Source organism: Choloepus didactylus, chromosome 13 (assembly GCF_015220235.1).
Source record: "Choloepus didactylus isolate mChoDid1 chromosome 13, mChoDid1.pri, whole genome shotgun sequence".
Lineage (NCBI taxonomy): Eukaryota > Metazoa > Chordata > Mammalia > Pilosa > Megalonychidae > Choloepus > Choloepus didactylus.
In genome coordinates this window covers 69,858,082-69,874,078 of record NC_051319.1, presented here as the reverse complement: position 1 = coordinate 69,874,078, position 15,997 = coordinate 69,858,082, and the positions used below count along the sequence as shown (strand labels likewise).

At 39.5% G+C, this 15,997-nt stretch overlaps 1 protein-coding gene across 1 annotated transcript in view; it reads left to right on the top strand.

Annotated features, from left to right (window-relative positions):
* The first annotated feature begins 871 nt into the window (after positions 1-871).
* The window catches only part of FBN2 (fibrillin 2), a 266,492-nt gene continuing 251,366 nt past the window's right edge, over positions 872-15,997 (top strand). The window contains exons 1-4 of the mRNA XM_037800910.1: positions 872-885; positions 1,265-1,347; positions 5,890-5,988; positions 12,239-12,334. Of these exons, the coding sequence (XP_037656838.1) occupies positions 872-885; positions 1,265-1,347; positions 5,890-5,988; positions 12,239-12,334 (292 nt within the window). The remainder of the gene's footprint in view (positions 886-1,264; positions 1,348-5,889; positions 5,989-12,238; positions 12,335-15,997) is intronic.

The following is a 15,997-nucleotide window of genomic DNA, read 5'->3' as shown; positions in this document are numbered from 1 at the left end:
GGGCCGGGGTCGAAGAAGGGATTTTTAGACCCTGAGTTTTTCGGCCGGCACAGATTTTGTCTTTCGTCGCTCCATTTCCGTGAGCCTCGGCACCCGCGCTCTCCACGCCCGCGATGGGAAGACGGCGGTGGCTGTGTCTCCAGCTCTACTTCGTGTGGCTGGGCTGCGTGGCGCTCTGGGCGCAGGGCACGTTCAGCCAGCCCCAGCCTCCGCCACCCCGGCCTCAGTCGCAGACACTGCCGCAACAGGTCCGGCCCGTGGTGGGCTCCGACGGCGGGTTCGCGGCAACTGAGTATCGGGAGGATGGCGCGGTGGCGGCTAGCCGTGTCCGCAGGCGAGGACAGCAAGACGTGCTCCGAGGGTAGGTTCGGTAGGCGGCACCGCATCCGCGGCGCCCGGCATGGTGGGTGGTGGGGGAAATCCTAGGCTAGAACGCTTTTGATCCACCCCTACCCGACCCAGTATTTAAGGCTAGAGCCGCGGCCCCCTCCCACCAACAGACCCAAAGACCCACAGTTGGCGCCTCCCTCTGCAAATCCCCAACCCCACAGCTCAGCTGGCGGAAAACCCTCCCTAGGGAGACTGGGCGGCGGGAGGGTTGGAGGCCCTCGAGTGCGGATCGCTGATCACATGCGGATCGCCGATCGTATGCGGATCGCGGAGCGTAGCCCGCGTTGCGGGATCGGGATTTGAATGTGGGGGTGGGGAGTGGGCCTTGTTCCGCCGCATGCCAGAGCCAGTGTAGCCTGCCGGCTCCCCGCCGTCGGAGGAGCTGCTCGGGAGCCTTTTGTTTGAGGACGTGTGCGGGGCATAGGGCGCACTCTCTAATCATCAACCCCAGCGCTCCACCTTCCGACGCGCTTTCCTTGACATGTCGGGGCCAAAGTAACAGTTGATTAAGGTGTGATGGATTTGTGAGCGAAAGCAAGGATTTTCGAAACGGAATGTTCCTTTGTTCTCTGCATCCGGAGGCTAGAATAGTAGCAAATTATATGTTTCCATGTCTGTTTTCGTCCTTTTAAAAAAGGCAAGCAAGGGAGGACAGATGAAAGGGAATGTTTCGAAGTTTCTGTCGCTCCCCCATTCTAGCCCACTTATTCCCACTTCTGCCCCCTAATCCCAAAGAATTTGAAATGTAGCTTTGGTTGTTTGGTTAATGGGTTTGTTAACCTGAAATCTACTCTCTTGAGCTATTGCTTACGAAAACCACTAATGTGTTATGCACCCCTTCCTTACGTCTGGTGATCACGCTTGTCCATCGCAGGCCCAACGTGTGCGGCTCCAGATTCCACTCCTACTGCTGCCCGGGATGGAAGACGCTCCCTGGAGGAAACCAGTGCATTGTCCGTGAGTGCATAGATGGGATTGCAGCTTGAGGCCCCGCGCGTGGCCCCATCTAAAGGCCGGTCTCTTGCATTCACGAAGTCACTTGGACACATGCTCGCATTAGAATAGAATGTCTACATAGCAGTGATAATCCGGTCGCGGCCCTATTTGAAATGGTGGAAAAGAAGCAGTTTAAAGTTGCCTCACTTGACTCTGTTGAAGGGCAATAATGATAAAGCATTCAAAAATACTTGGAAGTTTTATCTTTCTGTGTCTATTAATACAAACTGAAGGGAGAGTAGAGCAATTCTCTAGATAACTGAAAACCACTTTTTTTAAAAGAGTAGATAAGACCACAGTGTGATTATGTAAATTATTTGCCTTTTGGCTCTGCATGAAGTTTATAGGCCTCATGAAGATCATGCTTTCTTAGGCGTTTTTACAAAACCACTTTATTTTCTGTGGTTTCATCTCTACACCCACATAACACAGATATGAAAGGAACACTCACAGATTTAGAGCTGACCCAGGTTGGCAAAATTTTTGCAAGAGAGATCCAAGTGGATCTTTTTAGAAAACATTTAAATTTAGGGTTCCAGACCCCAAATCTCATTGTGTGCAGCAAATTTCCGAAGTGTGAATTTTAGAACTTGTAAAGTGATACACCTGCATCTGATCTTAAATGTTTCAATTGTTTTATTCAGTTTCCCAAATATTTTCTCAGCGCTCCAAATTCTACTTGACTGTCTCATTAGTCATCAGCCTTACAATGATGAACTATGGAATGCCTTATTTTATATGCCTGTGAATTTGTGAATTGAAGTGTGACTGGCCTTCTCCTTTGTGTTTTATATCACAACCACATTTGTCTTGTTGGGGGTGTGGGTGTATATCATATACAGCATATTCATTTAGAGTAAATCCAGTCTTTAGATTGATCTCCATATTCTCCAAGGAAAAGACAGTTATGCATTTGTGAAGAGGGGAGAGTTAAAACCACACTAGCTAAGGAATAATGAGGATGTAGTGGGATCTCTAACTCTATATTTATTGGTTTTGTGGGTTTGAGATGGACCCTTAATATTATTTCAGTGCAACGGTTTTAAAAGGAATCAAATCTCAACTGTTATAAAGACCAATTTCTTATTATTTTTCCTATCCTAAAATCCCACAATTTCCAGTGATGAGACAAAAATAGGAAACAACAACTGTGTACTTTAAATGGTTCATAAATATTTTAAAGAAACCCTTGATTATAAACCTTTGCTTTTATTTAAAAAGAACAAAGGGAAGAAAATTGCATACTTTCTAATATAGAAGTCATGTATGTGAGGCTTTTATGTAGAGTGCATTTACTTTTTCAGGACAGTAGGGCATTACCATGGCTGCTTTAAACTCACATACATGGTTTCCTAGACTCCTGAAACAATCAACGTCACTCACTGCACACCTGCCTTACTACCCGGGAGTGACTTGGGCACTGTGGAAAGTCTGACTCAGTAAGTGTAATGAAGGTGACTTCTATTATTGAGTTGGAGAGCAGCCGAGGAGAAGGGATCAGTTTATGGTACGTGTTGAAAATCTATAAAGTCAGATTTTATTGGATCAGCACAGAATGGGAATTCCAGAGAAAAGGGCCTTCCAGAATATTTCCAGAAGAAATATATGTATGGCCCTATGAGTGTCAGGTTTAAACACTTTTAGTCTTTGAGTAATATTGTGCCTTTTACTTGCATAGAAGATCTGCTTTGAAAACCTCTGAGTAACAGTGAAAATTCTAGCTGTATTTCTATTGCTCGAAATATTTGGGTGCTTATGAAGTACATTGGAATGTACACATAAATCTATAAAAAGCATAAACTTTGGAATGATCTTTATAGCCCCAAGAAACATATACAACAGTGTGTCAAGATGCAGCTACAAAATTATTCATTGTTGGCACATTAGAAAAGTAATCCAAGTACTCTAGATTATGAAAAAGCACAAAAAATAGAGGGAGAAAGCAATGCCTTTATATTCCCTTATATGTGTCACATATCTAAGTTTTAACTTTTAATGTTCTGCATTAAATTCAGTTGTTGAATTATTTTGACATTTGAAATGATCGTTACGGAGGTAATAACCAAATTAAAACTATTACAAATCAGTATCAAGGATGTTAATTCTAGGCTTTTCTGGTGATGATGAATTAAGTTATTTATTATATATTTTTTTACTGTATCTATATTCTATCAGTTAGCAAAAGAAAATCTGAGACAATTTACAAAAAGAATAATATAGAAATTGAAAATGAGGACTTAAGATTAATTTTTTCATACATTCACACTTTGAAATTCTTTTTATATAGAAAAATATTAAAACCATTAACTTCTGGAATTTAATCTGTTTGACCTTGATCAGGCTTCAAGAGGAGAAGAGGATATTAAAAGGAAAATATATTTCTGAAAATATTGGAAACCGAATGCATTTGATTTGAATCTTACTATTTCATTGTTATTGGTCTCAATTGTGGCCTGAAAAAGATCACTGAAGTACTTCCAAACTTCCAAATATTTGTTTCCACAAGGATGGAATTGACTTTCTCACTTTCCATTGCTTTTTTATCTTGTTAGAACATGAAACAATGGAAAAGTTTGCTTATTAATTGATTTTTTGTGAAAATATGCTGTGAACTGACTGCATTTTGCTTGGTGGAATAACAGTGGGACGAGGTTGTCCTAGAATCATAGCATCTGAGACTTGAAGAGACATCAGAGTACATCCAATGGAATCCCTTCATTTTACCAATGAGAAAAGTCAATCCAGAAAGACTAATTTTTTTCCCCCTAGAGCTCATAGCAGGTCAGTGGCAGAGTGGGAGCTCAACTGCAGACCTGTTGAGCTCCCTGTGCTCTTTACTGGGCCATACAACTGCCATCTGCATCACTGAGCTCTCAGCACCTAGGCCTTTCTCTCTCTCTCCCACCTGTATTTCTAGGTGTCTTTGTGTGATTGCAGGAGGGGCAAATACTTAGGTGAAGCACACCATAGTCTGAGGTGGGTGTGGAGAGAAAGACCTAAATGCTTCTTGCTTTTCACTAGTTCACGGATATAGAGTAATGTTGAGTACACACCTATGGCTATGACTGCTAACAGCAGAGGATGACCAGTCTCCAGCCCATCAGACCTTCATTGGGTTGACCATATGGATAGGATACTTTGGATACCACCCAAGCTTATAGTAAGACTCTACCTGCTTGGGGGCGGGGGAGGAGCTTTGAAATAAAACAGTATTCTTGATGAGAATTTATCATTGGAAAATTAGTTGTGGTCAGAAATTCTGGTACATTTTAAGAACCAATAGTCATCTCCATGGCAGAAACCATACTCTTGCCTAGAGTTAGTTTTTTGCCTTTACCCCATGATATTTGATACTATTTTCATTTGTAGGGAGTACCGATATGCTAGCCATGTCACGTAAATGTCACAGAGCAATTTTAAGAGAAAAACAATTATTGAGTTACTTTATTTCTGTGGAAAGTATGCTTTACATTATTAGGGCCCCAGATCTCTTTGATAAAGTTGTGGGTCTTCTCCTTAGCAAAATGCACATAAGCACATTTGCATAAATGTTTACATCTTGTTTCGGGGCATTTGCAGTCTCCTCTGCATCCTTTCATGTATCTAGACTTGGAGCATTAAAGCACAGAGCCATTGTGCATAAAGAAGGAATTCGATTGTGGGAGTGGAGACAAATCCCTTAGCTCATAAATGAATCGACTCTGTATATGGGAGAGACTTCCCATTTGAAGGCACTCTGCTAAAGATTTTGAGTGTCTGTGGTATGTGCTGTGTCAGTGTGCCTAACATTCTTTGCTGTGATGACCCTCATACCTTTGTGTTCACTGGAGGTCACAGCTGCAGGAGGCTTTGCTTCCCTTCATCAAACTGTCACAACAGCTTTTCTGAGCAGCAGGAATAGTCTAGTTGTGGAGATAATATGGGAGAAGAAAGACTGGAAAAGGAAAGAGAGAATTATCAAGAGGAGCAAAGATTGATGATAGGGCAGGTCATACACCAGTGAGAAGGAATGTGCATGGAACCCCTGAGGCTTGGCCAAGTCATTGGAACCTGGAGTCTCTTGTTAGACCCTGGTTCAGCCAGTTTCACATTCACTGTCTCTCTCTTGTGCAGGTCCTTTACATAGCATTCTGTATTTTCTAAGGCTAGGCAGGACCTCTAGGTTTTCTCAACCTGCCCACTCTTTAGGACCAAGGCTGACTTGTCTTAGTAAAATTCTGCCTATAAACTCTTTGCCTTGAATGGAAAGGATGACTTGTATTGATAGGATTGTCAGGAACCTGTAATAACAACATTTGTTTGCACATTATGACAAGGATACTTGTAAGAATTATTCCCATGTCTAGAATGGGTAATTTCATTGCATATATGTAATTCAATATTTACAACACATATTTTGTATCTTAATTTTCAAGTTTCTTCTTTTTGAATATAGCTTTCTTGTTTCATAAACTGTGGCTTATTACATGAGTATTCATTTGCTTTCCTATTTGCTTTCTACAGCAATTTGTAGAAATAGTTGTGGAGATGGATTTTGTTCCCGTCCTAACATGTGTACTTGTTCCAGCGGCCAAATATCACCTACCTGTGGATCAAAATCAGGTATATTTCTTAGATGTGATCTTGTTTACTATATTTCTCTTAAAGTCTTTAGTAAATGCCAAGTGTTTCTTAAATAAGCTGTGATTACTTTCCTTACAATCTAAGTCTGTATTAATCTTTGGAGTAAAAATCTTCGGTGGCATGTATCCTCAAAGGGGAAATGGTTCTCAGTAAGAAAAAATGCTTTAATTTTGGTCCAGCCGCTGTGTGTCTATGTAGTGGAATCAATGGGAGAAGTAATTCTTTGTGAATAATACCTATAATTTATTGGATGTTTACTACATGCCAGCTACTGTTTTAAGTATTTAGCTATATTACCTTATTTAATCCTTATGTAGACACAATGAAATATCATTATGACCCCATTTTACAGAGGAGGGAACTGAGGCATGCATAGGTTAAGCTAATTGCCGCACAATTCAAACACAGTTTGAATCCAGGTACTCTGATGCCCCTGCCTGTGGTCTCAACCCTTAGACTTTGTTGGCTTTGCTTACCCACTGCCACCATATCCTAACTAAGGGGGAAGGAGAAGAAGATTGGAAAGGAATTTACTGAGAGCTGACTATATAGCAGAAGCTTTACATGTATTAACGTTTTGTGCTTTTTACATATTAACTCCAAACAGCTGTGTAAGATAACACTAACAGTGGACTAAGATTGTGCTATTCATGGCCCAGTTAGAAATTGTTGATCTTTATGATCCAAGATTAATCTTTAAGGCCAGCATTTAAGATACCATCATAACAGGGTGGAAGCAGATGTTTTTTATAATTATCAGTAATTAAATAAATGTTTAAAATTTGCTTCAAACTAGTGTTACATTTTTAACATTTCTCTTCAGAAATTTTCCCCCAAAAGGAGTAATATAGGATCTATCTGAAGATAGAAGATTCAGGATTCAAATGAGACTTATTGTTCTCAGAATCTTAGAGACAACCCTTTGCTGCACTTTGTTTCTTTCTTTTTTTTTTTTTTTTTGCTTTATTTTTTATTATGGAAAATTTCAAACATACTCAGATGTATAACAAACTCTCATCACCCAGTAGCCATCAACTCATATGTGTCTACTCTTTTTCTTGTTTTTTTTTTCATTTTTATTGAGATTGTTCAGATACCATACAATTATCGAAAGATCCAAAGTGTACAATCACTTGCCCCTGGGTACCCTCATACAGCTGTGCATCCATCACACTTAATTTTTGTTCAATTTTTAGAAACTTTTCATTACTCCAGACAAGAAATAAAGTGAAAGATGAAAAAAGAGAAAAAGAAAAGGAAACTCTAATCCTCCCCTATCCCTAACCAACCCCCCTCAATTGTTGACTCGTAGTATTGGTATAGTACATTTGTTACTGTTTATGAAAAAATGTTGAAATACTACTAACTGTAGTATATAGTTTGTAAAAGGTATATAGTTCTTCCCTATATGCCCCTCTATTATTAACTTCTAATTGTATTGTCATACATTTGTTCTGGTTCATGGAAGCGATTTCTAGTATTTGTACAGTTGATCATGGACATTGCCCACCATAGGATTCAGTTTTATACATTCCCATCTTTTGATCTCCAGGTTTCCTTTTGGTGACATGTACTACTCTGAGCTTCCCCTTTCCACCTCATTCACACACCATTCGGTGCTGTTAGTTATTCTTATATCTTGCTACCAACACCCCCGTTCATTTCCAAACATTTAAGTTCATCCTAATTGAACATTCTGCTCATACTAAGCAACCACTCCCCATTCTTAAGCCTCGTCCTATATCTTGGTACCTTATATTTCATGTCTATCAGTTTACATATTATAATTAGTTCCTATCAGTGAGACCCTGCAATAATTGTCCTAATGTGTCTGGCTTATTTCACTCAGTATATTGCCCTCAAGGTTTTGTCATCAACCCATTTTTTTTAATATGGTTTTGTTCACTCACCATACATTCCATCCCAAGTAAATAATTGATGGTTTTCTGCATGGTCATACATTTATGTGCTCACCACCTTCACCACTATCTATATAAAAGCATCTACATTTCTTCCACAAGGCAGGAGGGAGAGTCAAAGAAGGTAGAGAGGCAAAAGAAAGAGGAAAAAAAATGACAGCTAGGAAGCAGCAAAAGGAAAAATAACCTTAAATCAAAGTAGAATAAAGAATCAGACAATACCACCAATGTCAAGTGTCTAACATGCCTCCCCTATCCCCCCCTCTTATCTGCATTCACCTTGGTATATCACCTTGGTACATTAAAGGAAGCATAATACAATGATTCTATTAGTTACAGTCTCTAGTTTATGCTGATTGCATCCCTCCCCCAATGCCTCCCCATTTTTAACACCTTGCAAGGTTAACATTTGCTTGTTCTCCCTCGTAAAAGAACATATTTGTACATTTTATCACAATTGTTGAATACTCTAGATTTCACCAAGTTACACAGTCCCAGTCATTATCTTTCCTCCTTTCTTGTGGTGTCTCACATGCTCCCCACCTTCCTCTCTCAACCGTATTCATAGTTACCTTTGTTCAGTGTACTTACATTGTTGTGCTACCATCTCCCAAAATTCTGTTCCAAACCACGCATTCCCGTCTTCTATCACCCTGTAGTGCTCCCTTTAGTATTTCCTGTAGGACAGGTGTCTTGTTCACAAAGTCTCTCATTGTCTGTTTGTCAGAAAATATTTTGAGCTCTCCCTCATATTTAAAGAACAGCTTTGCTGGATATAGGATTCTTGGTTGGCGGTTTTTCTCTTTCAGTATATTAAATATATCATACCACTTCCTTCTTGCCTCCATGGTTTCTGCTGAGAGATCCGCACATAGTCTTATTAAGCTTCCTTTGTATGTAATGGATTGCTTTTCTCTTGCTGCTTTCAGGATTCTCTCTTTGTCTTTGACATTTGATAATCTGATTATTAAGTGTCTTGGCGTAGGCCTATTCATATCTCTTCTGTTTGGAGTACGCTGCGCTTCTTGGATCTGTAATTTTATGTCTTTCATAAGAGATGGGAAATTTTCATTAATTATTTCCTCTATTATTGCTTCTGCCCCCTATCCCTTCTCTTCTCCTTCTGGGACACCAATGATACGTATATTATTGTACTTTGTTTCATCCTTGAGTTCCCGGAGACGTTGGTCATATTTTTTCATTCTTTTCTCCATCTGCTCCTTTGCGTGTAGGCTTTCAGGTGTTTTGTTCTCCAGTTCCTGAGTGTTTTCTTCTGCCTCTTGAGATCTGCTGTTGTATGTTTCCATTGTGTCTTTCATCTCTTGTGTTGTGCCTTTCATTTCCATAGATTCTACTAGTTGTTTTTTTGAACTTTTGATTTCTGCCGTATATATGCCCAGTGTTTCCTTTACAGCCTCTATCTCTTTTGCAATATCTTCTCTAAACTTTTTGAATTGATTTAGCATTAGTTGTTTAAATTCCTGTATCTCAGTTGAAGTGTCCGTTTGTTCCTTTGACTGGGCCATAACTTTGTTTTTCTTAGTGTAGGTTGTAATTTTCTATTGTCTAGGCATGGTTTCCTTGGTTATCCAAATCAGGTTTTCCCAGACCTGAACAGGCTCAGGTCCCAGAGGGAAGAAATATTCAGTATCTGGTTTCCCTGTGGGTGTGTCTTAGAAAATTGCTCCACCCTTTGATGCCTTGGGTCACTGTGCTTTTCTGCCCAGCAGGTGACACCTGTTAGCCTATAATTCTTGACTGGTGTGAGGAGGTATGGCCATGTTCCCCCAGGCTCTGGGGTCTGGTTCTGAATGGAAAGGGCCCCACCCCTTTCCTCCTAGAAAAGACAGACCCCCCAGGTGGAGGTAATTAGCATTTCAATGGTCTCGCTCTCTGCTTGTGCTGTCTCCACCCTTCCTAGAGTCACAGCCCTGGAAACTGAAAATGACTGGGGCTTTCTCCACTGAGCCAAAAAAGAAACAGATAGTCCCCTTCAGACCCAGTCCAAGGTGACCCTCCAGCTCTCCCAGGTCAGTCGTCACCCAAAGCCTCTGTCCTTTTTTTGGGGATGCATACCTGTAGTGAGCAGTTCACACTCGCTACTTAAAACCCCAGTTGGAGCTCAGCTGAGCTGTATTTGCTTGCTGGGAGAGAGCTTCTCTCTGGCACCATGAGGCTTTGCAGCTCGGGCTATGGGGGAGGGGGTTTCACGACTTGGTTCTGCAGGTTTTACTTACAGATTTTATGCTGTGTTCTCAGGCATTCCTCCCAATTCAGGTTGGTGTATGATGAGTGGATGGTCTCGTTTGTCGCCCTGTAGTTATTCTGGATTATTTACTAGTTGTTTCTGGTTTTTTGTAGTTGTTCCAGGGGGACTACTTAGCTTGCACTCCTCTCTATGCCGCCATCTTGCCCGAGTCCTGCACTTTGTTTCTTGATCTCACAAATCTGAATTTCCTTTCACTTTTGTAATCCAAGATCTTGTCTTCTCAAACATCTGATAAAAATTCTAGTTTCATATTCTTAGAATATAATCTGCAATTTTCACAGCTTTTTAAATCACATTTTTCAAATTCATCAAGACGTCTTTGACCACCCTGATCAGCAATTTCCTGCCCTACTCACCTGAACCTCTCTAGCCCAGAATGCCTAAAAGACACCCTTACCCATATGCTCAGCTTTCTAGCCCTCTTAGTTTTATCATGTATGCCTTCATGAAAACCCAATCCTGGAGAAGTTTCACAATTTAGTTTCTTAATTCCTCAAACTAGGGAGGTAAGCGTCCACTCACCCACTTCCAGTTTATGGTTCCTAATTTCTTAGGAATCCATGCATGTACTTGGCCTTGAGTAGTACTCATTCCTTTCCTTGACTTCTTTAATAACACTTGCCCACAGCTATTCTTTTCTTGGTTACTATTTTTTTTTTTTTTCTCTTTCCTGTATTTTCTTCATCAGCCTTCCATTCAAAGTTTGGTATTCCCAAGAGTTCTATTCTCTCTGGGCAAACTCATATATATCCTCGACTACTGCTAATATGTTAACTCAATAATTATCTCCAAACTAGATCCCTCCACTGAGCCTTCCCTGTTTGACATCTCCACTTGAAGGCTTAGTAGGCACCTGAAACATAATAGTATGTTCAAAATGCAACTTTTGTTCATTGCTGACCATGGTCTACTTCTTCTACAGGTTTTTCTGCCTCAGCAAATGGTACTGCCATCCACCCTGTTACTTAAGTAACTACATCTTCTTTTTCTCTCATACCGAATCTTTTAACCAGATCAGTAGGTTCTGCTGGCAAAATATATCTCAAATCCATCTTCTCCTTTCCATCTCCACTGCTACCATGTGGCTCAAACTACCCTCATCTCTCACCTGGACTGTTGTAATAGCCTCCCGACAGGTTCCCTAGCTTTACCTTCTGCCCTCTTCAAATGCGTTCTCTGCACAGAAGCTAGAATGATCTTTTAAAATTATAAGTCACTTCATTTCATACTTATTTAAATCCTTTCAGTAACTCCTGTTACATTTAGGATATAATACAAAACTCTTCTGTGGCTCAGGAGGCCTTGCATTATCTGGCTTCTGTCTACCCCTCCAAGACCTCCTCTTCCCACTCTGCCTCTTTTTGTCCACATCAGATCTTTCAGTTCTTCTAAAGAGGAAACACTTTACCATCCCAAGGCCTTTTGATTTGCTGGTTCCTCTCCCTGTGAAGTTCTTCTCTGGTATTTCCTACCTCATTCTCGTTCTACAGGCCTCGGCTTAAGCCTGGTATCAGAATGTCTTGTTTGACTCCTATAGCTAAATTCCACCTTGGCTCTAGGGTATTCTGCTTCACAATACAGTTTCCTTCAAAGGACTTATCACAACCTATAATTATTTCCTGATATTTGTTTACTTGTGCTTTGTCTCTCTCCCAACTGGATGTAAGCTCCCTGATGGCAGAGAGACCAAGCCCATCATGGTAACATGGCATTGAGTTCACACTGGGAGGGCACATAGCATCTATATTCTGAATGAATATATGGGTGCCTCCTGAGTACTAGAAACTATGCCTGTAGTCACCTTATATTGATGTATTTTAACACTGGAAGTATAATATATTTTAGACGCATACCAAATACCATTTTATAACAGATAATGTCCATGTATGCACTTATGACAATTAATGATATGTTTGTTTAGTAACATTTACTTATATAGAATGTATTTGTCATTGAATTGGATATTTAGGTTGGTTTTATACCTATCACATACTGTAATTGCAGTGACTAGCATTTTTATATTTTTTGTTGTTCTTGGCAGTTCAGCAGTGCAGTGTCAGGTGCATGAATGGTGGGACCTGTGCAGACGACCATTGCCAGTGCCAGAAGGGATACATTGGAATTTATTGTGGGCAACGTAAGGAATGATTGGAATTTACTTTATTTATTAGAAATTGTTTGCTTTAGTGGGTTTTTCATACTAAGTCATAGTCTAAGATCTTGTGAAACTTAACATTTCTTTTAAAATATAATTTTATGTTTTAAACTGTACCTTACGACTGAATTTTTATAACTTGTATCCTCTAAGAATTTTCTAGCTCTTTTAGAGTTTTTGTGATTTTGAATTTTGCTACTGTTGAATATTATTAGTGCTTTATCACATTTGCGAGTATCACAGGTAAATACTTGTGTGTTTTCCTTTTATCTTCCTCCACAAACATGTACTCCTTACTGGAAAAGAAATGATGATGCTTATTATAGTTGCTTTCTCAGTCTCTGTCTCTCTCTCTCTCCGTATGTGTGTGTGTATGTGTGTGTGTGTGTGTATATATATCTGTATATGTATATTATTTTTTAGGATGTCTCAAAATCAACCCCAGGAGAGCCAATCTTGTAAATTGTTGTTTGCTCAAATATATTTAATACCATAATACAGAGATGTTTTGTGAAAGAGGGAGCTATAATCCAGCAAAGCTTTTATCTTCACTGGAAATATCCTGTACTGATCGAGAAATAGCCTTTAGTTTCTAGATTGTGACATATCACTGGGCAATACTTTAGATTAGTGTTTCTCAAATTGTGGGACTTTTATGGGATGTTGTATACTTTTAAGTGTGGGTGAGTTGAAGGATGTAACATTAAATAAAGTGAATCAAAAATACTAAGTAAGCCCCTTTTTGGTTCATTTGTATTTCATCTGATTTCATCAGCTCTATAGAGACCAGGTAGGTTCCCTGCTAATCTTCAAGCCCCATCCCCCACCCCCAGGAATTTCTGATCTCTTTTTTAACATGGAAAGACCAAGGCTCAGGCATGCAAGAATATTTAGCTTCATTTTAATTAATGTTATTTTATTTCTATTGCAATTCTTCTTAGGGTTGCATTCTAGCTGGGGTAATTATAACTTTCCATTTGATTAGTGCTGTTTCTTTTAAAATACTTTTAAGTAAAAAGATGATTCTGTTTAAAGAAAAATATTTGGTAAAGGTCAGAGGTTGCCCATCTTTTTCTGAAAAGGCCAGATAGTAAATATTTTAGACTTTGTGGTGTCTGTTGCAACTACTCAAATCTGCTATTAAAGAGGAAAAGCAGCCTTAGACAATAGGTAAGTGAATGCATGTGAATGTGTTCCAGCAACATTTTATTTATGGATACTGGAATTTAAATTTAATATAATTTTCATGTGTCATGAAATATTCTTTTTCTTTTGATTTTTTTCAACCACTTAAAAACAGGGAGTAGGAAGATTTGACCGGTGGGTCATAGTTTGCCAGCAACTTGTATAGGTGCTGCTCACATAAGACAGAAGTTGTTAGGGTAATCTGAAGTTGACTGAAGTTTGGGAGATAGATCATTGAGGTACTTAAGAAAATACAGTTCACTGGGGCCAGTTTTCTAGCAAGAAGAGGCCAGTGTTATAATTCTTCTAGGCTAGGGTTGGCCAGGCCAGAGCAGGAGAGAGCCAGATAACAGCGGAATAGAAAGTTGCAACAAAGTTGCTTTTTTCATGGATAATTTTTTTCTATTATGTTCTTTGTACATTTAGGTATTTTCCAAATTTTACACAATGAGCACCACTTTATAACTAGAAAAAGTAAAAAAAAATTACGAACATAATATTTAAAAGAAGGCAGATTTTTGCCTTTTTTAATGCCTCAAAAAATGTTAGGAGAGCCAACTGGATCCATGTTTTACACATTTCAGTAGCCAGAGATGAGATAAAATTATTCTTCTTAAAATTCAACCTTTAGATCTATAGGGGGAAAAATCATGATTACTTTGGAAACACGGGGAAATAGCCTTGCCTACACTGACCTTTCAGAGTATTTACTCGAAAACTTGAAAATGTCATAAAACTAGACATTTCAGCCTGAAATCAGCTGCCATATCTGTCTTGGGTATGTGTATATGTATTTATTTTTCTAAAGGTGTGCAGAATGTGCTCTGGTAGTTGTGTCCCTTCCCAGTCACACAGAAATAGGAAGGTCGGGATGGAAAGTACTTTCCCTTTCTGAGAGAGAGAAGCTTTTATGTTCTGTTGCCCTTGTGTAAAACCACATTTATACATTCACATTTTCCGTCCAGGGGAAATTGAAAGGTAAGAGGTCAGAAAATAACATATACCTGAAAATCTGTTCTCTAGATAACTCAAAGGATGACACCATTTTTGTCTAACATGTATTTCAGGGATAATAGGCATGTGATACAAACAAAATACATAACTAACAAAATTCGTTACTCAGCAAATAAGAGAGTGAAGGTATACTAACTTATTGCAATTTAAACTAGTAGTTATCAGTTCAAGAAATGGCTTAAGAAAGACCACTTTCTAAGTTGTGTTATATAGAGAGAGTGCTGCAGTACGGAGAATAAAAAAGCAGATTTAACAATTTCCAGTTTGTGAATCAGAAAAGTCCTAAAACACGATGTTTGCTAAAATGAGGATTGTGGAAGCATTTTAGCTGCTTAATTTCTTTCCCAGAAATGTAGACTGCATTCTTTAGAAAGCACTCTCTTATTTCATTCAGGAATGTTTATTATCTACTGTGTACTCTGCACTGCAGGGTGCTGGGAGTACATCCCCAGGCCTCACAGAGCTTATATTATGGTGGGGGAAGACAACAAGTAAATGATAAGTAAATATGTGATATAAATTTAGGTAATGATAAGTTCTAGAGGAAAAATAAAAGCAGGGTTAGGGTGTGACTTTTTGGGTGAGGATTAGAGGTTCTCTGCTATTTTGGGAGTGAGGGAAGGCGTTTCTTAGAAGATGAGGTATGAATGCAGACCTGCGTCATGTGAGAAAGTGAGCTGTGCTTTAGGTCCATAAGGAGGAGGGTTCTAGGTATAGGGAACAGCAAAGTCAAAGGACCTGGGGTGGGAGCAGCTTCCATATATTTTGGAAACCATAACCCTACTGATGTGGATGGGGTAAAGTGAGCAAAGAGAATACTGATAGGAGGTGTGTTCAGAAAGGGAGGTAGGTAAGCCAAGGAAAGAAACTGGGATTTTAACCTAAATATTATAGGAAGCCTTTGGAGCATTTTAAGCAGTGGAGTGATGTGATTTGATTAACTTAAAAAACTGGATTGTAGGAAGGGCATGAAACAAAGCAAAAAGGACAGTTAAGAAGCTACTGCAGAGTCCTGGGGAACGATGCCACAACTGTAATAGTGAAGCTGTGATAAGTGACTTGGGAGGGAGAATCTATGAGAGAAGTGTATGCTGATGGATTGGGCTAGAGGGTTTGGACTGAGCACCTGGCTGAAGAGTGGCATCATTTCCTGATATGGGAGATTAAATGGGGAGTGGGTTGGGCAGGGGGTGTGATGGGGCTGAGGACATGGAGTATCAAGAGTTCTGTTTTGGATTTGTTAGTCTGAGATGTGTGTTAAATCACCAAGTGGAAAGATCTATGAATTCGGATCTTAAGAGAGTCAAAGATAAAGAGATAAACTTAGGAAAATATGGATTGAATTTCTATATAGATAATATTTTAAGCACAAGTCTAGTTGGAGATCACTAGGAAGTTAGAGTAGATACGAAGAGGGTTGAAGCTAGAGCCATGGTCCAATCCAAC